Genomic DNA, 22,894 nt, shown 5'->3' on the forward strand with positions numbered 1-22,894 from the left:
AGCTGATAGGCAAGGGCGATGCAAGCACGCAACCATTGGCTGATGGTGGCGGAGGTGACTTTGTACCCCATGGTAGCAGGTTGAAAGGAAATGAAAAGCGATTCCAATTGCCTGAACGCCACCATGCGCTTGATGTATTTGAGAATGGTTCACATCCAGCTTGTGCCATCTGCATTCCGTCTTGGGTGAGGACAAAAGTCCGGAAGAATGACTTCCTGGTTCCAATGAAACCAAGAGCTGACCTTCGTAAGAAATGAAGAATCAAAGCAGAGAACGACCCCGTCTGGATGTATGACACACAGGTCCTCCCTGACTGACAAGGCTGCCATCTCCGAAATCCTATGTGCAGAGGTGATAGCGGTCAGGAATACTGTCTTGAAGGTTAGGTGCTACAGGTCACAAGTACGAATCGGCTCAAACGGAGCCTTGACTAGAGCCCAAAGCACAACATTCAACTCCCAGGTTGGGTATCGATGAACGACTGGGGGCTGCAAGTTGGAAGCTCCTTTCAGGAAACTGCGGACCTTGGAATGATGTATTAGGGATAGGTGGTCGCTGGGAGTGAGGACGGTGGACAGTGCCGCAACTTGGCGACGTAATGTGTTGGCCGCCAATCCCTGGTCCAATCCTTCTTGCAAAAAATCCAAAACTTGTGGTATAGAGCAGTGGTCCCCAACCTTTTTATCGCCGCGGACCAGTCAGCCTTTGATAATTTTACCGTGGCCCGCTGAGCGCGCGCAGGGGTGGGCGGGCGTTGTTCGCGACGACACATTGATTGTTTATATATCAGATTGTTTTGATTAAACAACTTTTATTTTATTGTATTTAAACATGCCTTACAAAATAAAATACAATTACATAAATATAAAGTGTAAGGCTACGCTACTAGCGCTGTCTACGCTAGCCCTACGTAGCTGCGCAGGCGCTCTTAGGTTTTTTTCAGGAATCGGCCAGCGCTGAAGTGCTGAAAAGGAATGAGAAGGGCGGCGCTGGACACAGGGGGGCTGTGGGCCACTGGTGACGTCAGAGTGCCACCAGCGGTCCAGTAACACCCCTTGTGCCAGTTAGCCCTAATTTGCATACAGAAAGAAACTATGGCCCCCGGCTGCTGCAGCGATCATGGCCCCCGGCCGCTGCGCGGCCCGGTGCCAGGTACTCCACGGCCCGGCACCGGTCCGCGGACCGGGGGTTGGGGATCACTGGTATAGAGGCTGAAGCGGGGTTTATCTGCTTAGGTACGTACCATTTTGCGAAGGCTGGCCAGGTGGCCTCATAAGTTCTGGTAGTTGATGGTTGACGTGCTGCCTGGATGGTTTGGATGACCTTTGAGGAGAGTCTGTCCCTGTCTAGGAGGTCCCTCTCAAGTGCCAAACGGCTAATTGCAACCATTGAGGCTCCAGATGTGATAGGCCCCCCTGGATAATAAAGGCCTCCTCTGGAGGAATCCTCCACGGCTTGGTGATGGAGAGGCTCACGAGGTCGGCAAACCAGGTCTGTCTGGGCCAAAATGGTTCTATGAGAAGAACCGTTTCCAGAGTGAGGAAGTTAAAAGTTAAATTTCTGTTGATATTCTGGAATCACTTAAAACATGTCCATTGGACTAGAACTGAATTGAAAAATCTGGGGAGCCGGAAGAGGAAGCGTGCCTAAAAATCTTTCAATTCAGTCCAGGGCAGTCAGACAGAATTTAACCCATGCTTGGACTCTCCAAGCAGTGTACAGGAAAACAGGATCTTTTTAAATTGCTAAAACCTCTTGAAAAATGCTTTCATGTGTTGGAAGTACATAGATTGAATTGTTAAACAGCTGAAATGCTATTTTTGAATTCTTCATAGAGTTATTTTTAAATATCTGGTAGATGTTGATTATAAATATCCAACCTTAAACAAAGTGAACCTGATCTATATTTAAATATCTTTGTAGTTTTAATTGAATGCAGTCATTACTGCTGTTACCCTCTTCATACATTCAAGGCTAAAAGAGAGTCTTGTATATACATGCCTGACAATTTACAACCAGGGAAATGAGGATTTTACATTATATAAGAGAGTTGCCAAGTAAAAAGATTGTTCAGATTCTCCTCAGATTTCTTCTGCAAGGACACAGGTGCAGCATGCACCAAGAACTATACTGATTGAGCAGTTCTGCTTTTCCACTCATGCTGTTTTAATTGTGTGAGATACCCGCTACTGCAAATGATGCCACATCCTCAGGATATATATTTCAATTTTCACTTGCTTAAACAAGCAAGAGTTTAACAAAATTAACTCTGTACCCCTAAAGGCAAAAACCACATCCCTAAGTAAATTCTATTGTGTAAATGAGAAGTCTGTTAAAATATCTATGTATAGTAAGAGAGTTGAAAAGTATTTATTATGATAGATTACTGCTAAAGGGAAAAAAACAGAAAAGGAAACAGGAAAGTTCTCAATACAAAATCAGCTGAGGTTTTCTGCTACAGACCAAGCATTACAGTATATACTCACAGATAAACCCGCTATGGATAAGTTGAACCCAATTTTTGAGGGGATGCTTTTTTGGTGCCTATTGTAAATTCTCAGATCATCTGCAAGTATACACAGTAAATCTATTCATCCATATCCAACTCTATGAAATTTGCTTTGATTAAACCATGGGGTCCAATCCTAGGCACACAATCTAAAAACAGCCCACAATTCAGAGGTCTTGGTTCTAGGCATCTTTATGATAAGGTGTCTGACACCATGAAACCCTGCTAAAACAATTCTAGAAGAACATAGTCAACACCTGGTGTTAATAAAAGTAGCATTTTGTTCTTTTACAACTTGAAAATCTGTACAATAATTACATGACAAAATAAACTACAAATTTAACATAGAACCTTCAAAAGCTCACTTAGAAAACTTCCATTAAGTTCTTTAGATCCAGGATGATTTTTGTTTCAGAAGTTGAATTTTGATGGATTACGCAATATAATCCTAAATTTGTTCTCCTCTTCATCAAGTTGAAGAATATCTGTGCTTGAATACAGCTGGCATTTATTCATCATAATGCAATGATAATAAAAATTTATCCACATCCATTCCTGCAGGAAAGGCAATTGGTAATTTCTTCTGCTGAAAAAGAAAATAATATATATATAAATATTTATTTATGGCTAAAATCTCCATAGAACAGATCATTTAAGCTCTCATCTTCAGCAATGCCTATGTTCAAAAGCATCAAACTTTTTTCTTCTGATAGTAAGACTGCCTCATGCTCCATTTTTTAACTTTTGTAAGATGTATGCTAGGTAGCACAAGGAACTATTCTTCGTAGGACCTAACTGCAGGATCCCTTATGCCACGGGTGTCAAACTCGCCGTGTTACATTGCCGTCACGCGATGTTTTTCCCATTCAAGGAGCTGGGGTGGGTGTGGTCTGGGTGTGATGTATCCAGCTGTGGACCGCCACTTCGACACCCTTGCCTTACGGATTCTAAAGTAATTGCAGTTTTAAGAATTAAGCTTCAGCCTTAAGCACTGTTGTCAGTATCATAAGCACTAAGCCAGTTTATTTAACAGCTGTTTCATACCAATAGGTGATGATATATTATCACTATAAGTAAGAACTTATTCCATATCAAAATTATTGATATTTTCTAATTTTACATCTTTTAGGAAGAAGTTACTTTTAGTCCTATCTTAATCAAATTCGTATCCTGAAAATGGCTGAACTTAATAGATAGAAAAGAGAAAGGCTGTATGCCATAAACCGTTACAAAGACAAGAGGAGTCTTTTCTTCCCCAAATTATAGGAAAGAAGTAGGAATTGTAGGGAAGCTGTTCCTTGTCCACATGTAGAATACACTGGAATATTTCCCATAATTTGCTGTTAAGGGATTAATTGAGCCAATTTGGTGCAATGGTTAAGAAACTGGGCTAAAAACAAGAAGATCATGAATTCTAAACCTGCCTTAGGCATGAAGCCAATTGAATGACCTTGGTCCAGTCCTACCGTCTTACCCTAGGAAGAAAGCAAGGACAAACCACTTCTAAAATATGATTAAAAGACACAGGAGGACAAAATGGGGGATTAACTGCTATTCTTCTATTCGTAGTTCTCTGCCAGTCTAGAAATAAAGTCATGCTGTTAAATTAAAAAAAAAAACAGCTTACCTTTATCTTCTTTTTCTTTATGGGCAGTGCAAAATTCTGAACATCCTTTTTACTTGTAGTCCGGGAATTCTTTTCACAATCCACGGAGTCTTCCTGCTTTCTTTTTTTCGATGCACTTCTTATAGACTTAAACTGTTGAGAATTGTCCTTCAGTGGAGTAGTTGTACTAGTCCTTGCAATAGCGGCACGTGAAAGTATCATCAAAGTGTGGGCAGCCATGCTAACACTGTTTTCACTACCTGTTTCACTTGCTGGGCTACAAGCCGGCAGATCAGGAGTAGCTGGAGGAACCATGATCCTTGGTGTTGCACTATCTTCATTATACCTTTTACAGGTTGGGGTCCTTATATCAAAGGTATCGTCTGAATGTCTATCACTAGTGCCTGAAGGTGTACGGGGTAGTGGCAGTTCCCCATTTTCAGGTAGCTTACTAGCAGGACTATGCCTTTGAATATCATACAGCATTTCCACAGCTTGCTTAGTTAAAGGACCGGTCAAGCTATTGACTTGACTGGGAGACTTTGTTTGCTCTTTTTTAAACTCCTTTGAGGGTAAAACGACTGTGTTTTTATTGTTGGCATTTGGTTGAAGCCCCTGTTTTTTAGTTACTTCCTGAGCCAAGGAACAATTCTTCTCATGATGAAGACCTTGTTGGCTGTTGGATAAGGATGCCACCTCCTGAGTTTGTGAGACAAGATTCTTTTCTAATTCATTCTCTTTGTTTGCTGTCTGCTTTCTTAAAATATCCGATGCTAGTCCTGGACCTGGACATTTTTTCTCCAGTTGGCTTTCCTTTACAGCTAAATTTTTGCTAGTAATATCTGGCTTACATAAAATTCTTGGCAGAGTTCTTTCACGTTCCCTCTTGCTAGGTTGAGTTTTTGTTGATGAAAGCAGAGTATTAGAAGAGCTTTGACAGAACTTAGAATTCTCATTCTTTTCTTTTTGTGATGCTTGGGTGGTATCAAAGCAAAGCACTCTTCTGTGACTGCCATTTTGTTTGGAACCTGGGCTTGTAGTATCAGCTGCCACAGTTTCTGGCTTCTTTTTCAAGTCCACACAAATATTCTTGTCTGAGTTTCCAATTCTGGGGGGAAAAAAGTATTTGGCAACTTTGCATGAAATTTCTATTTTTATTATTTTTGCTATCCAAAACCACTGCTCAGTCCTGAAATTGGTCGGAACTCAATCACCTCTAATAAATAGATTTAAGGATGATATAAAATGATATTAACTTTTTAAAATTGTTTTACTTTATTGAGATGAAGAGAAGAATGCATAAAAACTTATGTTGTTTAGATGTCTATGGAGATTCTCAATCACCCAAGGTCATGGTTGTCCCAAAGTTGTTTTTTCTAAAAGGCAACTGAACTGTTTTCCCCGCCTTTGAAAACGTTTTGTTTCTCATCCAAGAAGCTTCTTCAGTTCTGAAGTGAACCGTTTTCAGAGAAAAAAAAATCCAAAGTCCAGTTGCCTTTTGAAAAGCATCTTTGGGTTATTTTGTTTAAGAATATTATTTTTATTTATTTTTCCTTTTAACTTTTACCTATATGTATTTGTAGCATATACAAAAAACCAGTTAGAACTGTCTCCTCAGAGTATGTGACAACACTACTCTGAGTCATTGAAAATGATTAGCATGAAGATCAGAACACTAGCCTGAAGTGATTTCAGGTAATACCTTGGCTTATGGCCAATTCGTTCAGGGACTTTTCAGTTACAATGGTGCTGAAAAAATGGACACAAACGAACCCTTGAAATTCTGGCCATTGAAGTAATAAATCATGTGATTGTGGTCTGGGCACTCAGGATCCCAGCTCACAATTACAACATCCTGTGATCAAGATTTGTGATCTTCTCTGACCGCTTCCCATGAGAAAAATAAATGGGAAAGCCCACAGGGAAAGTCATAAATTGCTCCCACCCCAGCAATGCTTTCTCAATTCCAGATCACTCAAATGAAGAAATATGTATGAATTGATGTTTGTCGGTAACTCCCAAGATTATATTCTGCAATTTTGTAAACCGAAACAATGGCTGCTGGTTATAATGAAGATCAGCCAGTTTATACACTTCTCCATGTCCAGCAATAATACAAGCTAAGAAATACCACACTGCATAACTGACCTCTGAACTCGAGAAACAGGTTCTGATCCACTGAACACTGGCTTTCCTAAATGATTAAGGCAAAAGAAATATTTTTTACTATAATAGCATTCAAGAAGCATTGTTTTAAACTAAGTCACAAAATATTTTAGGGTTTCATTTTGAGTACAGAACCCACATTTTATTTCTCAAGACACTTTTAAAAAATTGAAGTGCATATAAAAAAATTCACGAGGGTATGAGTCTTTACAGTCTTCCTTAATGACTTTTTCCTACTCTCTAACCTGACTGCTCTGAGGTAGTGAGAGACAAGAGCCTCTTGCAGATTTGAAGATGTGGATGAAACTGCGTGGGTTTCAAATAAGCTAACGCCGAAGTAAAATAACTACTTGGAATATAGTTGCAAATAATCCATGCGGCATGGTATAAATATTCTATAAGTCAATCATATAATTCTCAACATTTGGGCAGTCATATTTCAGCACCCAGAAAATTTCCCCAAAAGATGTGGCATAGCTGGTCATCACTGGCTGCCTTGAATGCTTTCTGGGTGCAGAAATGGAAAATACATGAAAGAGGATGAACACAGCTAACTGCATAATTGAAACAGAGTTGGATTTCTTCAGCCAAGACTGCAGCTGCATATAGAGCTAAACATTTCAAGCCCTTGAGCAATACAATGCTCAGTCCAGAAGAACTTGTAAGCCCAGCATTTGGTCCAGCAAAAGAAAAGCTTCTCCATCTATGTCTAGCTGCAAATCTACACTGAAAGTTGTTAATTTCCAGATATGCAGCACAATTCTTTGCTTTTGATCTTATCAATCCCAAACTGCCCTAAAACATTGATTCAAGACTCCCTTGGATCAGTTAACAAAGCATTGACTGCAGGCTGAGGATTCTTTAACCCAAACCTTTTCAGTAATAGTAAAGAGCCTGAAAAGCCCAAGGAGACAAGATGGAAATTTCATAAATGGCTCAATGACTACAGGATGGAACACAAGCTGCCCAGAACTACTATCTGAGATCTCATCTTCAGCAAATGGAACTAATACAACCTTGTGCTGTTATGCCCTCTGCTTACCTCCTCCATTTGATTTACTTCTTGGCATCCTGTGAGATTTTGGAGGAAGAGGAAGCTTAGGAATACCTCCGCTGCTCAATGAAGTGTGCACTGGCATACGCAGAATCTTTAAAAAGTGAAAGGAATAGCAATCAAGTTTTCTAAAAGTATTTTTAACTTAAAAAAAATGAAAACAAGTGTTATTTTTCAAACACAGCATTTACCTGACGGGAAGGATCTGACAGTGCATTTCCATTTTGCCCCATTATAGATACAGGAATCATTCCTACCATTCCTTGCAATACAGGCTGTATCGGAGAAGCAATTATAATTGCAGACCCTAAAAAATTAAGGTATCCATGTGAACTATATAATTTTATATTCATCTTTTTCACTCTCCTAAAAGTCAGTGAAAATACTGAAGACAAATTTTGATAACTGAAGCTATGTAAATTTAACCTAGTAACCTTAGAAGCTATATTTAAATAACTTTAAGCAGTCCAGAGAAAGGACAAGCTATGAACAGCAAAAAATGTAGTGCCAACTAAATAAACTGACTTTAGTTTGATGATGGTACAATGAAAGGTTACAGCTCTAAAGAAAAACCAACAGCAAATTACAACACTTTCTAAAAGCAGGTTCACATAGTTTTTTCCCACCTGGAGTAAGTCTACCTCAGCTTTGCAGTCTTTCAGAGGAAGTATCACCCCCGCTGATGCAGTCAAATTTTTTATTAGCCATTTATTTCAAATATGAAAAACATGGCAAAGCTGAGTATAAACAAGAAGTAAAAATGGAGGTGTAAATGGACATGAACAAATGAATGAGGTCCATCTGTATTGCCTCTTTGAGAAAAGCAGGGCTGGTATCATTTTTATTCCTTGTGAGGTTCTAGACTTCCTTTCATTTTGTTCTTCTATTCTCATCAAGTGCCTTTTACTAATTTCTGAAATATAAACTAGACTGCACAGGTTTTACCTCCCCAAAGCCTCTCCAAGGTCTTACATAATCATAACTACAATTATTATAGGCATGCAGAGAATTGGACAATCCAGGAACGGTTTGTTCTAGAGAATTCTAGGACAATCTGCTTCCTTTGGGATTGTCATGTTCCAAAGGGGGAGTTTCTCCAAACTAATTGCTTCAAGATGTTTTAGATATGTAATATGGCAGATGGGATCTTTTGGGATCAAACCACCTTAAAACCACTTCTAGTTCAGACTATTTATTGAACTTCCATCTAAAAAATTACATGATCTGAAGGATAGATATATAGATTTCTAATATAGTTCCCATCTCAATTTTTGCAAATCCACCATTTATCACTTCCAGTAATGCTTAAAAGTTTGTGAATCGTGTTGAATTTGCTAAGTTTCTGCATAAATATTACCTAAAATGTGATCTGTTCTCCACACAAGTGGAGAAAATCTCTATGGAGATTTTATCCATAAATCAACATTTATTTTTTCAATACATAAATGAACAAGTATGCTTTTAATTCACTAAATTGAATTCTCTTTATCTAGTTTTAGGACTTATATTGAAATCATGTTTTAGGTCATATTTATGTAGAAATATTAAACTTCAAAGAAGCTCACAAACTTTAAGCATTGCAGTATTTATACCAGACATATTATATTGTATATGCTTCAGTCAAAAATACTGTGTAACTCACACTTTTAAATATAAAATCTACTATTAGAATTTTTTAAAATATTGGAAGAATGCTGAAGAAAACTCTCAATTTGTAAACAATTGAGCATTAGCTATCAAGAAATAGTAGAGATTAAAGGATTAGGCAAACCTTTACATATTGTTATTGTACTTTATTCTATGAAATCAGGATATGACTTCCAGCTTAAGTTTAGTCGCTGCAAAAACCAAAAAAGGCTTCTATGTGAGCCTTTCTGTGTGAATATTTTATTGAATCTTTTATGGTCCTTGATTTTGATCAAGTCAGAAAGTTAATTTCCATGACCCAACTTTGGTTTGGTTTTTTTATTAAAAATCCAATGGACACTGGTGTCACAATGCTAAATGATATGGAATCAAGGGTTCAAGAATTGCCAATAAAAGCCAATTCACTTACAGCAATTGGTTACAAATCATGATTCAATCACCATCATGTAAATTTTGTCCATGTCATTTTTTTTTAGTATCAGTCTCTATAATTTTATTTGACGATTTTAAATTACCTTCAACCAACAGAACATTGAAATCCAACTGTTTTAAAATCCAAGCAAACATTTAGTTGTCCATAAATAATTACCCTGTGAAAAGTTTGGAGACATTGGTGGGTTCATGGCAAACAAACCGTTTGTCCTAGGAGGTGTCCGTAACTGTGGTGGCATTGGGACTTGTGATGCAAGAGAAGTTGAATTGCCCGGAAACATAACTAAATTTGATGGAGTAACATTAGTACTCAATGCTGTCGGCTCAGATATACAGGAGGCAATATAAACACTATTGGAGCTTCCAAAAGATGTGCTTGTGGCTGGCATCAGTTGGATAAATTCTCCATCCTTGGAAACATTACTTGTGCCAGCAACTGAAAATACTGTACAATCTTCATTTTGTATGTTGAGGGAACTCACAACAGAATCTTGAGATCTGAGAACCAAAAGATTCTGTTCTATCAGAGCTGAATCTCCAGGCCTTTCAGACTCTTCAGCTGTTACAGATTTAGATGTCCTTGTCATCTTGGATGGCGATTTAGCTGGAGAAGACAATATTATAGTTGGTACGTTTTCCCCTGTAATGCTGGAAACAGCATTGTTTAGTTCAGTGTCTGATGAAATGAATGGATCATCACTTATAATAATATTTAAAGAAACAATATTAGAAGGCTCTGCACCAGTGCCTTGATTACTAGATGAAACACCCCCAGTAACTTTGTTTCCTGGGCTTGTTTCATCTGCTGGATCTGGACGTGGAGAATGACATTCACTGGATGTAGTGGGATTGGCCTCAACAGTTGTTTGTGTAGGTCTTTCATTATCAGAAGTTAAAAGTAAGCTCTCGGCATCTGCTTTTGTAGATGATGATGGTTCCTGCATTTCTACCTGTGTTATTTCAGTATCCTCCAATTTCTGTTTTCCATATTTTAAGCAAGGCTCTGGGTCTGTAGTTGGAGCATCCAAATTAAGACTATTGGAAGTACCAACAACTTCAAGCTGGAGCTCTACTACATTTGGACTGGACGCTTCAACCACAAGTGTTGCACAAGGTTCTGATTCCAACTTATTTGAGCCTTGACAATCAGAAGAACTTGGACTGTTTCGGTTGTGCTGGGCAGATACAGGAAACACAAATTGGTCTGTGACCTGCTGTAAATTTTCAGCAATTTCTTTTGAATGGCTGCAATTCACACTAAGTTTGTTCACTGTTTCACTTTCATCAGCTTTCAAGGAAGCAAGCACTTCTGCATCTGTTTTTTCACATAGCATATGATTTGGCAAAGAACAACTCTCAGTTCTATCGGATAAAGCTGTTTGTGAAGTATCCAGCTGATTATATGGCAAATCAGGTAAGTTCTGAACACTTTGACATAATACATCCTTTTCAATTCTATAATTCCTTGTAGCTGTTCCTTGTTTGCTGTAAGAATCTAGATTGTGCTCAGTACCAGGAAACTGATTTTGCTCAGATTCAAAGGTAGGTTTTGGCTTAATTCTTTGGTCGGGTGTCTCCATTTCAACTGATTCACTTTGATTTCTCATTTCAGAGCCTGAAGAAAATTCTCCAGATACTATAGTTTGTATCTTTATATGTTGTTCTAAAGTCAAATCATGTTCACTGCAACTAGTCTTTAGGACACATGCTTCTTTTGAATGATTATCTGTATATGATAGACTCTCATGGGAATTATCATCTGCAATATAAAAATAAAATGAATTTAGTAAAAAAAAACAGATTTTAAATTGAATTATTAATCTTCTGTATATTTTTGTCAGGACAATGTTTCTTGACAGTTATTTTTAGCCTTTTGGGTTCTAATTTTTAATGACAGACTGAACTAGAATCTCTAAAGGATGAGCTCAATAATATCAGGATAAAAAATATCCCTGTCTACCTTTTGCAAAGGACATATTTTAGAGCACAGTATAAATCTGCATTACTCATTCACTGAATGCATTTGGAATATTGTATGCAGTTGTGTCATTGCCTCTTAAAAAAGGATATAGTGGAACTGAAGAAGGTCCTTTCTGCAAGAAAGTCAAAGAATTGGTAACAAATAATCGTGGTTACATATGAATAAATAAATAAATATAGTAACTAGATATAATGCATACAAAACTATACATTTGAAGCAAACAAGAATTCTCTTTTGCCTCAAGGCAAATCAGAAATGGATTTCTTTCTTTCACTATTATGAAAAAAGTGATATATAATCACTAAAGTCAACATTTTAGCAATGGCAGGTATTCTAAGCTGATTTATGGAGAAGGAAAAACGGTATTAGACAGACGTCAGGCTATATAAAACAATCCTTAAGTTTTTAAAAGGAAGATAGAAACTTAATTGTAACTCAAATTTCAATTCATCAACTTGCAGCCTGACCTTATATGAATTTGCAAAAAGCTAATTCCATGTATTTCAAAAGGAATTACTATTCTTTGCACAATAAAGACATATTTAGCATATTATAATCATTATGAAATCTTCTGGACCCACAGATGGTATTCAATTTTATAATAGGCATACTATTACCCCAAATATCCATGATTGTATGTCTTTAAATCAATAATAGTCTTGTATGTCAAAGAAACCAGATACCGGAAGTATTTTGGAAATGCTTACCAAGTTCCTTAGTGCCAATATAGCTTTCAAGTGCTTTTAGGTTTTCTTCATCCACCAACATTGAATTATCTGTTCCATTCTGTGTAGGAATACCCTGAGAAACATTTCTACAATTCTTCGTTTTACCTGTTTAAAATAAGAAAAAAGTCCTAACTTCAACATAAGGTAGAAGAATCCAAATCAATTCCTTAAGGGTACATTTTTTGTCATCAACTTCACACTTGAAACCATTATTTAGAAATTATGTTTGGCCCAAAATGAACAATATTTGTAGAGGGCGCAATCTAATCTATTTGATAATCTAAAACTCTAAGTAAATTTGCACTGAAATCTTAATAGAATTATTTTGATGGAAGGCAATGCAAAAACTACTTGTTTGTATGACAGAAATATCTAAATGACAAACAATAAAGAATAGCTTTTCAAATCTCCCCTAGTTATGTAATTTCTAATAACATATTTTGGAATTCTAGAATTGCAGTGAAAACACTTTTGAAAAATGCAGGATGGGAAAAACTGAAAAAGTATGAGAATCTGCATTGGAACTGTGAAATTATATGACAGGAAAACTATACTATCATTTTAATGAAAGAGTTCAATCAGACTAGTAACTAAAGTTCTTGAGATATCAGTTTATATTTTCGGTTAAAATACAGTATATGGACCCAAAGGGTTGATTTAGTCAAAGTGCAAGTCTTTCATACACTCAAATAGTTTTCTTCTTGGTCCCACTGAGTTCAATGCAGATGACTGGAAATATCTCACCATTGTAAAAACCCATGATATTTAAAGTGAAGAATAATCCATACCAAAATCAAATATATCAAAGAGTCCTTGAAATGCTGGATCTGATTCTGTTTGTTCCAGAATCTCCTGGATGGCTTCTTCTGTCATGTGAATTTCACCTTGCTAGGGTGTAAAAATAATCAAATATCAGTTAAAACATATTAGTTTTCTCTATGTGAGCAAAACGATATTCTGAAAGCTGGTGCACAATAGGCTATCTATCAAATTCAAAGATTCACAGAAGTACTGTTCTTTGTGGGCCTGTCTTAATCAGAACTGAGAAAAGGAGGAAAAAGTAGGCAGACAAATGTACACCCTGCAGCTTAGCAATTTATGTAGCTCTTTGAGCAAAACCCTAATTTATTTGCTACTTATAAGACCCAAATACTGTATGAATTAAAATCAGATAGTTACCTGAAGACCAAGTAATTCATCAATCGAAGACTCTTGTATTGTTGGACCACTTTCCACCTGTTTTGCTGTATGAGACATATTGCCATCGCTGAGAAAAATGAGTAAATATTTAGTATATTTCAGAAATACTGTGACAATAAGGATCTTGAATAGTTTTTTAAAAAATTAAATCTATTACCTGCCCAAGAACTTATTAATATTTTCAGCTAGCTTCTCCTGAAGACATTTGCTGCTTAGAATTTTCTCTCTGGCATTTTCAATAATCATTTGCTAGGAAATAAATTCAAAGTAGTCCAAATTTATGTTTTTATAATGTTTACAAAAGAAAAATTAATCCTATCAGCATCCTAATAATCTCTCACCTCCGGTAGGTATACTCTCCCATATACTGTATAATTTCTTAACTGGCACATCAAATATGACATGTGTATTGATCAGCTAAATCTTAAAAAGTAAGAAATTGTTCCCAATGTCATTAATTTTTTGATTTGATTTGATTTTGATTTTAATTTTATTTGTATGCCACCCTTTTCCCTGAAGGGACTCAGGGCGGCTCACAACTCAAAGGGAGGGGGAAAAAAAAGTTACAAAAAAACATAGAAACCATACATAGTTAAAAAAAAAAAACAACACAACAATCATACCATTCGAGTGGGGCAGCGAGTCTTTAGCCCCAGGCCTGTCGGAACAGCCAGGTTTTAAGGGCTATGCGGAAGGCCTGGAGGGTGGTGAGGGTATGAATCTCCACGGGGAGTTCGTTCCAGAGGGTCGGAGCAGCCACAGAGAAGGCCCTCCTCCGGGTAGTCGCCAGTCGACACTGGCCGGCTGATGGAATTCGGAGGAGGCCTAGTCTGTGGGATCTAATTGGTCTAGTGGAGGTAATTGGCAGTAGGCGGTCTCTCAAGTACCCAGGTCCAATACCATGAAGGGCTTTGTAGGTGACAACTAGCACCTTGAAGCGTACCCGGAGATCAACAGGCAGCCAGTGCAGCTCGCGGAGGATAGGTGTTACGTGGGTGAACCGAGGCGCACCCACGATCGCTCGTGCGGCTGCATTCTGGACAAGCTGAAGTCGCCGAATACTCTTCAAGGGCAGCCCCATGTAGAGCACGTTGCAGTATTCCAGTCTGGAGGTCACAAGGGCACGAGTGACTGTTGTGAGAGCCTCCTGGTTCAGGTAGGGACGCAACTGGTGCACCAGGCGAACCTGGGCAAATGCCCCCCTGGTCACAGCTGACAAATGGTGTTCAAGAGTCAGCTGTGGGTCCAGGAGGACTCCCAAGTTGCGGACCCTATCTGAGGGGCGTACTATTTGACCCCCCAGCCTGAGAGGTGGAACACTTGGCCAATTAGTAGGAGGGAAGCACAGCAGCCACTCGGTCTTATCTGGATTGAGTACAAGCTTGTTAACCCCCATCCAGTCCCTAACAGCCTCGAGGCCCTGGCACATCATGTCCATCGCTTCATTGAGTTGGCACGGGGCGGACAGATACAGATTTTTCTACATACCTCTAAACTGTAGATGCAGTTCCTTAAAAAGGAGAAGACCTAAGGCTGTATTTGTAGCACGCATATGATACAGGTAGTCCTCAACTTACAACTGTTCATTTAGTGACTGTTCAAAGTTACAATGGCACTGGAAAAAGTGACTTATGACCAATTTTCAGTTACAACCTTTTCAGCCATTCCCCATTATCATGTGATCAAAATTCAGATGCTTGGCAACTGGTTCATACTTATGACCATTGCAGCATCTTAGAGTCATGTGATCCTCTTTTGTCATATTCCCTCAAGCAGTCACCGAGGAAGCCAGATTTACTTAACAACCAAGCTACTAAATTATCAACTGCAGTGATTCACTTAACTGTGGCAAAAAATACTGTGAAATGGTAAAAAAAATCACTTAATAAATGTCTCACTTAACAATTGAAATTTTGGGTTCAATTGTGGTTGTAAGTCAAGGACTACCTATACCTACGCAACAATTTGGATTATGAAAGTCATCCTGTAAACTCCCAACCATAATATTCTTGCCATACAGCTAATAAGAGCTTATTCAATTTGACCACAGCCTTGCATTGAAACTCTTAAGGACTAAAAATATTTGCCCAAAATGCTATTAGAATCCCCACCCCGAAAGAAAGGAATAGTATTTCATGCTAACATGGAAAGTTTTAAAAGAGAAAAATCTCTGTACATCAAGTCATATATCAAACTGGGATAATTAAACCAAAAAAGGAGGAGGGTTAAAAAAAAAAGGGAAATATGAAGTTTGTTTTAAAAAAATATGACTTACGGGAAGGTCACCATCAATACGTTCTAGTTGCTCACTTACTTCTTCCATGGGCGAGCTTTCTTTTTCCACTAGAGGAGACTCTCGTAAGCTACAATTAGACAAATGTGGTCCTGATGCGTTACTCCTTTTCTTCTGGGAGTCACTGAAATATTTTAATTATTGGATGGGAAGAACATGTTATTAAGGCTACAACTTCATGTGCTTCTGCATTACCTTATTTATTCATGCTTCATGTTTTGTTCAACATTACATTAATATGTTTCAGATAAATCCAATGAATCCAGTGGAATTGTAATGGAATTGGATGCATAATTTGCAGTCCAGGTGGACATTGATAGAAAGCAAATGGAATTGGATACATAATTTGCAGTCCAGGTGGACAATGATAGAAAGCAAATGTGAGATGTAATAATTTGACCCAAATTCATAAACATGTCAGTGGAAAGGAGATTAATATGAACCAAGGACCACGTACCTCTTCTCATTTTTCACACCTTTCCTTATGCACAAGATGTACATTCTGAATAGGCAACATATGTTACACTATAAATACTTAAGCTGGAAATTGTTACCTTTTTCTTTTTCCTGGAGACAATACACTTGAGTTAAGCTTTCGCTCTTGGAGTGCAGAAACCAAAGTGAGGGAATCACTCGCTTTTAAAAAAAAAGCATTTAAGAACAAAATTATATTAAGCATTGATTTGTTTAAGATGTTAATGGTATCAATAATGAATCATCATTGTCAGTACTAAGAAAATGAGTGTAATACTGATTGGAAAAAACAGCACTCTCTTTTTGAATTTAATTTAAACGTGAGATGTATAAACACCTAAATAAGAAGAAAACAACTATTTTGTGCTAGTTGAGAACACAGCACAGTTTAATTTTCCATTGGAGAATGTAAGGCAGGGGTGTCAAACTTGATTACACTGAGGGCCACATCAGGATTGTGTTTGACCTTGGAGGGGACTGGTGGGTGTGGCCAGGTTGGGAATGGTCAGCTTGACATCACTCGTGTTGAGGGTGCCTGTGGTAGTCCGAACATTCTGCCAGTGAAAACAGGCTCCCAAGCTCCGTTTTCGGCTGTGACGGACTCCTGCAGAACTCAAGAGAGCCGCATGTAGCCCTCCTGAGCTCCGTTTTCACTAGCAGAGGCACCATGGGCTAGTCCTTCACTGTTTCCAGGCCGGGCCTGTGGGCCAGTTCTAAGTACCCCACAGGCCGGATCCAGTTCCTGGGCCTTGAGTATGACACCCCTGATGTAGGTGGGACTTAAAGGACCAGAGAAGATGTAAGGAGGCTCTTCCTTAATTTTATATAGCAATGATTAGAGTATTTAGAAACAGAGGGGATCACATACAGTAAGGTAAGGGTGAAAATAGTATTTTATTTTCAATGGAAACAGTGTTTTTATATTCCCTATATTTCGTGGCAAAAAGGACATCCTATACGGTTATAGTCACATGACTTTCTCAACAGTTTCCTTATAGTTTGTATCCACTATTCAGGAAAATGTTCAGTAAACTTACTATTAATTTGCCTTTCCTGAATTTGGGCCTGGTGTGCAGAAGGATTCAATGTTGTCTGAATGACACTTGAAGCTGGTTTAAGAACAACCTGTGTGGCTGTCATTGTAGTGGAAGTTAGTTGTCCTGGCTGAAAAACTGCAGGTGATGATCCTAAGTTAGAAGAGGCTGACTGTTGAAGGCACTTCTGTTTTTTCATATCTGCAATTGCACTTCTAGTGCGACCTTTAAGTAAATATTAAAAAAGAAACACAGAAACTTACATTATTTATTTAGTAAATTTATATGACTACCCATCTTATGTATATGACTATGAGCAAAGTACAGTGTCTAAAAATGCATAAATTATTAAACAAACATAATTAGATGCAACTAAATTAAATGTTTGATAATTTCAGCAGCCAACTAAGTTTTAGAGTAAGCTTTGGCATTGAAATAAAGGTGATTGTTTTTTGTTCCTTCACTCATCACTAATTTTGATCCAGAAAGCATTTATTCATCTGTTGGCAAGGCATTAATGAATGCTGTCCTGATACATATTCCAGTTCAGGAATGTATGCCACATTTTAGGATTATATAATCTAAAATGAATGGAAATTTACTGACTTAATACATGGCATTTTTTTGAATCATTTCTAGATTGGCGTCATAGGTGTATCTCCTGCTATACCTTCTGATTATTTTTGTGGAAAGAAGTGGAGAAAATATGTTTGCTTGCTTATTTATTAAATTCGTATGTCAACACAATCTACAAGGATTGTCGGTAGTAAACAGCAGTAAAATATCTAAATATACAATATTAAAATATCCACAGTAAGAATTTAATAATACACAACAATATGGAGCCATAAAGATCTTAGATACCTTTATCATGTCATTTAAATAGCTTAGATCATATCAATTATCCCCAAATCCTTTTGGGAAAAGCTGTTTTAATCAACTTTTGGAAAGCTATAAGCGGGGGGCCTTCTCTAACTGCCAAAGGGAGCGTCTAATTGCTATTATTGCAGTGGGGGGGAGCATCTTCAGGCCTTAGCATTCCTCAACTCATATATAGAAAACTAGAAAGCCTTTTCCAGAAAAATGGAAAAATACTTCACAGAGATGATAGAAGAAAATCTAGGGAGACTGTGCTGGTAAATAAATATCTAACATCTGGGTCTTGTATCCAATATTTATATTATATAGTCCAATATAAAGCAGCTACACTAGCATTCTTTGTTAGAACAATGTCTCAGTGAAATTAATGAAATTGATTTCTAAGTAATTATGATTTAACTGTATGAAAGGCTTTTAATAGTAAACTCAAGCCACATAAAATAGTTTAAAATACATACTCCGTTGATTAACAGAAAATCCAACTGAATTCTGCATGCTCCTGCAAAAATTGAATGTTTAGTTTGTTAAAATGTAACATATAAGTACATAAAAATTATATTTAGAATATTTATGTGACAACCACATGTAGAGAGATACTTGCAAAAAAAGTTTTGGTTGATAGATTTCTTATTTGTTTTATTTCAATATCATATAGCATAGGAATCAGTTCCTGGCAGCAAGTACTATCCTGTGATCTTGAACTATACTGAGATGGGAAAATGCTGAAATTGTGCAAACTTTAGGGCAATCTCACCAATGTAGGGGGAGGCTACATAATACTTTAGCAACTACATAAAAATTGAAATTTTGAGTGATTTCAGTGAAGAGCATGAACTCTCATAAAGTGTGATCTCACAAAATTACAGTACAAACATTTAAAATGGGACATTTATTTTTTTAAGGGCTATAGGAATTACAATCTTGTTGGTATCAAACAATTGACTGAGGACTATGGGTGTTCTGCAGTTATCAATATCTGTTTTCATTTGACATATTATATACACATTTATCTCATGGATTTTTAAAAAATGACACTTTTTTTTTAAAAGCAGTTGAATTATTTTAACTAAGACCATAATAATTTACTTAAATGACAATGTTTATTAATTTAATTTAGTAGCTTTATACACCATTCCAGTTGTCAACTGAGTAGCTAGCATTCCTACTGTATATGAATATGATGGAAATAACAAATATAATAATCAATAAACAATATTAAAAATATTCATATACTGAACAATTATACTCTTGAATAAACATATATTCTTATACAAGTAAAATTCCTCTTGAATCACCTCAAAGTCCTGTTGAAATAGTCATGTTTTAATAATTTCTCTGAATCCCAATAGTGTTATTTTAGCATTTGGATATTGTTTAATAAGATGAAGATTTTATAAAATATAATGGATAGCATCCAATTAATTTTTTTTATGCTAATGAAGCAACATTTGTCAGTAGTGCTCAAGAAGGGACAATTTCGCCTGTTCCTCACCACTGCACCCTTAACGAGAACCACACTGGTTTCATTCATCAAGTTAGGGTTGTCCATGGGGACATCAATATGAAAAAACTGCAGTATCAAGAAAGCATGTGAAACTGAATTCTCAATTAAAAGAATATAAGCAGAGTCAGATTTACAGACGATTTGCACTAAATTCAAATTACCTGATTTGAGAAAGTGTATAATCTAGCTTCTTCCATAAAGATGACATCATTGCTGGAACATCATTTGTTGTTTCTTGAAAAAAATTATATATACTTTTGTAAAAAATTTAAAAATATTACAAGTGGAAAATCTGTAAATCAAGTTATTCAACCAATAAACTATATTTCTAATATCTAATTTATTTGATATTTGATCTCTATTTATTTCATTATTTTTCACTTAATGTGATTGCTATTGAGGCGCTTTTCCTTTCTGCTGCTTAATGATCAATGTCATTTAATTTTATTTTTCTAATTGATATGCTTTTTCCTATTTCATAACTACAGATAGTCCTTGACTTCATTTAATAACTGCCTTGCTTAGCAATGGAAATTCTGATCCCAACTGTGGTCCAAAGTTAAGAGCTTATGTCTTTAAGTCATATTAAATTTATTTAAAGAGCATGATTTCAATGCTTCCTATGATTCAATAAATATATAATTTAATTGTATAAGATCAATAATCTTTCAATATAGTCAAAGCAAACCAATGCTAGCAATAAAATGTGGCATGTATTTCCCACTATTTACTCACACCTACCTTTGGATTTCATGGTTATGTACTCATTCAATATGGTAATCAAGTTTTTTCCAAAGAGAGACTGAGAAGAGAAAAAACAATATTAAACTATATCATAAAACACTGCAAAATGTCACTGCAAAAGCGTCAAGTAGTGACAGGCAGAAGATATCAACTACATGAAGCAGAGTAGAAGATCAGCTTCATATGAAAACTATAGCTATACCCTATTATAACAGAATCTTGGAAATCTGATTGTGCTAGCCCTATTCTCCTTCCTATACTCCAATGAATCAGAGGGGCATTGTGAATTGCTTCTAAATATTATGTGCTTCCCAGGGGTTAAAATGCTTCATTCCTCTGCCTAATATTGGTTCTTGCATATTTGTCACAAGGTCATCTCCTTTACTCTCTACATGTGATAAGGTAGGAATCTGAGGGAGGCCACTTTCAGGTTTGGCCGATTCAATGGCAAGATTGCTCTTGTTTGCCAGACCTCAGCATCCATCCCTGATGTCATTGGGTCTTCACTGTCAAAATACTTCTTGGAACACCCAGGAAGAGCATCCCCCTAGAGATCTCTACAGCTCCCACCTTGCTCGTCTGCAAGAGATCCCTAAAAACATGACTCTTCTCCTTGGTTTATAGTGTTTGAATGCGCTCCTTTAAATTGGCAATGATATGGAACAAAGTTGCTTTGTTCTCTCAGACAAATATTGACTTCTTTGTGTCATTCTGGAGTTGGGAAGCCAAGGTAATTAATAAATAAATTAGATTATACATTAATTATTCCAGACACGCTTGAATAAATGTAGCAAGATTTAAGACATTATAAAGAGAAATACTTTTTTCTGAAAATAAATGCTACTTACTAGTAAACAGGCTGGTACAAAGCCTTCCCCTGTACAATGCTCTGCATATTCTTTTAAATCTGAACTTTCCAGTATAAATGCTCTGCATGTGACTAAAAGCTTTTCTTGTTGTAAATAACCTGAAAAGACAAGCATTTTTTTTCTAATCTATGCATCATTATGAAAAGAAAAAAACTTTAACATTTGTTAATATCAAGGTATATGTTCTTGTTTTAGAGGCATTTATCTACCTGGAGTTGTAAATAAAGATGTACACATAATATTCCCCATGTTACTTCAAACAACACTTTCTGTGTATGATTGTGTATGACTATCAGTTTTTATTAGTTTTGCCTTTGTCTCCCTCCCTGTTCTTTCTACAATGTTTATGTTTACGTAGTTTTTAATCTACTATCACTGTATTTTATATTTTGTAAATAATTTTAAATGCCTTTGTATAGGAAGTGAGTCAATATATTTAATAACTTGTGGTCTGTTTTCAGAAATACTCTCCCTTTAAATGTTCGCTGCCAGTTTCGTGCCCCAGGCTGGGATGCCACTACCGGTTCAGCCAAACTGGTAGGAACCCATCTCTGGTGCAATTGTTAAGTTAGTAACACAGTTGTTAAGTGGGTCTTGCTTTCCCATTGACTTTGCTTGTCAGAAGGTGGCAAAAGGGGAGCACTTGATCCTGGGACACTGCAACCATCATTAATATGAACCAGTTGTCAAGCATCCGTATTTTGATGATGCGACCATGGACCGCAACCGATACAAATGTGAAAAATGGTCGCTTTTTTCAGTGCCATTCTAACTAATCAAGGAGAGAAGCAACTAAGGAGAAATTTCCTGACAGAATAATTAATTAGTGGAACAACTTGCCTCTGGAAGTTGTGAATGTTCCAACACTGGAAGTTTTTAAAATGATGCTGGATAACCATTTGTCTGTAGGGTTTCCTGCCTGAATAGGGGGTTGGACTAGAAGACCTCCAAGGTCCCTTCCAACTGTTATTCTATTCGAACTCCGTACAGTCACTAAATGAACTGTTGTAAATCGAGGTGTGTGTGGTTGTGTGTGTGGTTGTGTGTGTGTGGTTGTGTATAAAAAAGAACCAACTCCTCAAACTCAATCTGGTGAGGCACCAAACGATGCAAAACCTTGTCGTATTTTAAGGACCAGTCAAGTTTGGCAAGGAAAGCAGATCAACAACAGCCACACGGAGGGCGGGCTCCGGGGAAGAAGCTCAGGAGGGAGAAGGGCGCGAAACGTCAACGACCCTTGGGTGCGATTCTGAACGGAAGGGCATGGCCGCCTCGGAAAGTTTCCCCGTCTTTCCTTTGAAGAAACGGCGGGTGTGTGTGTGTCTCCCTTACAAACCTGCCAGTCCCACACCAGCGCTGCCCGTCTTCCTACGACGCCCTGAACCCCCGAATCCTTTCACTCTATAGCCCGTTGCCCGAATGAACCCAGGCCGCGGGGCTCAGCATTTCGTCCTGAGTGAGTCGTGCGAATGATCCATAAAAGCGGGTCAACTGAATCAACCGGATGAAAGAAAAGCGAAGCGGGCCGCGCCTTCTTCCTTCGGACCCCCGTCGCCCTTCGCGCTTACCTAGCACCAGACGGGCCACGTCAGACGGCAGTAACATGGTGAGGGGGAAACGACAGGACTCCGTCTCCTCACCCAACGCCGGCGGGGCGAGAACGACCCTTCACCCCCACTTCCAGCACGGCGATACGGATTCCCCCCACCCCACCCTCCCCCGGTTTCTCAACTCGGGAAAGGCGCCCAAAACTTTCCCTCAGAGAGCGAGCGCG

General features: G+C 37.6%; 1 protein-coding gene across 2 annotated transcripts; it reads right to left on the reverse strand.

The window, feature by feature from the left end:
• Window positions 1–2,346: 2,346 nt before the first annotated feature.
• NPAT (nuclear protein, coactivator of histone transcription) lies at window positions 2,347–22,842 on the reverse strand. Of its 2 annotated transcripts, none has more exons than XM_087721183.1 (18): window positions 22,689–22,842; window positions 21,100–21,218; window positions 20,249–20,309; window positions 19,669–19,741; window positions 18,462–18,502; window positions 17,128–17,349; window positions 16,171–16,252; window positions 15,638–15,740; window positions 13,481–13,572; window positions 13,303–13,390; window positions 12,912–13,011; window positions 12,103–12,228; window positions 9,572–11,173; window positions 7,527–7,642; window positions 7,324–7,429; window positions 6,264–6,309; window positions 4,137–5,223; window positions 2,347–3,092 (listed from the first exon to the last, which is right to left on the reverse strand). In XM_087721183.1, exons 1-18 carry the CDS (start codon window positions 22,723–22,725, stop codon window positions 3,018–3,020), a joined length of 4,176 nt encoding a protein of 1,391 aa, XP_087577309.1. In that variant the 5' UTR covers window positions 22,726–22,842; the 3' UTR covers window positions 2,347–3,017. The 2 variants fall into 2 exon arrangements, with proteins under 2 accessions (XP_087577309.1, XP_013915878.2); XM_014060403.2 differs by having other exon boundaries at window positions 2,347–3,095.
• Between the last annotated feature and the right edge of the window lie 52 nt (window positions 22,843–22,894).

This window comes from Thamnophis sirtalis, unplaced genomic scaffold, assembly GCF_051295495.1.
Source record: "Thamnophis sirtalis isolate CommonGarterSnake01/CBP01778 unplaced genomic scaffold, rThaSir2_p1.2 scaffold_8, whole genome shotgun sequence".
NCBI lineage: Eukaryota > Metazoa > Chordata > Lepidosauria > Squamata > Natricidae > Thamnophis > Thamnophis sirtalis.

What these genes read in the sequence shown, in the direction of transcription:
- NPAT (XM_014060403.2), bottom strand. Translation starts at nt 22,725, where the DNA reads ATGTTACTGCCGTCTGACGTGGCCCGTCTGGTGCTAG. An exon ending in TTGTACCAGCCTGTTTACTA is followed by an intron (nt 20,310 to 21,099) that starts GTAAGTAGCATT and finishes TTCTCTTCTCAG; the next exon opens with TCTCTCTTTGGAAAAAACTT. An exon ending in TATACACTTTCTCAAATCAG is followed by an intron (nt 18,503 to 19,668) that starts GTAATTTGAATT and finishes CAATTTTTGCAG; the next exon opens with GAGCATGCAGAATTCAGTTG.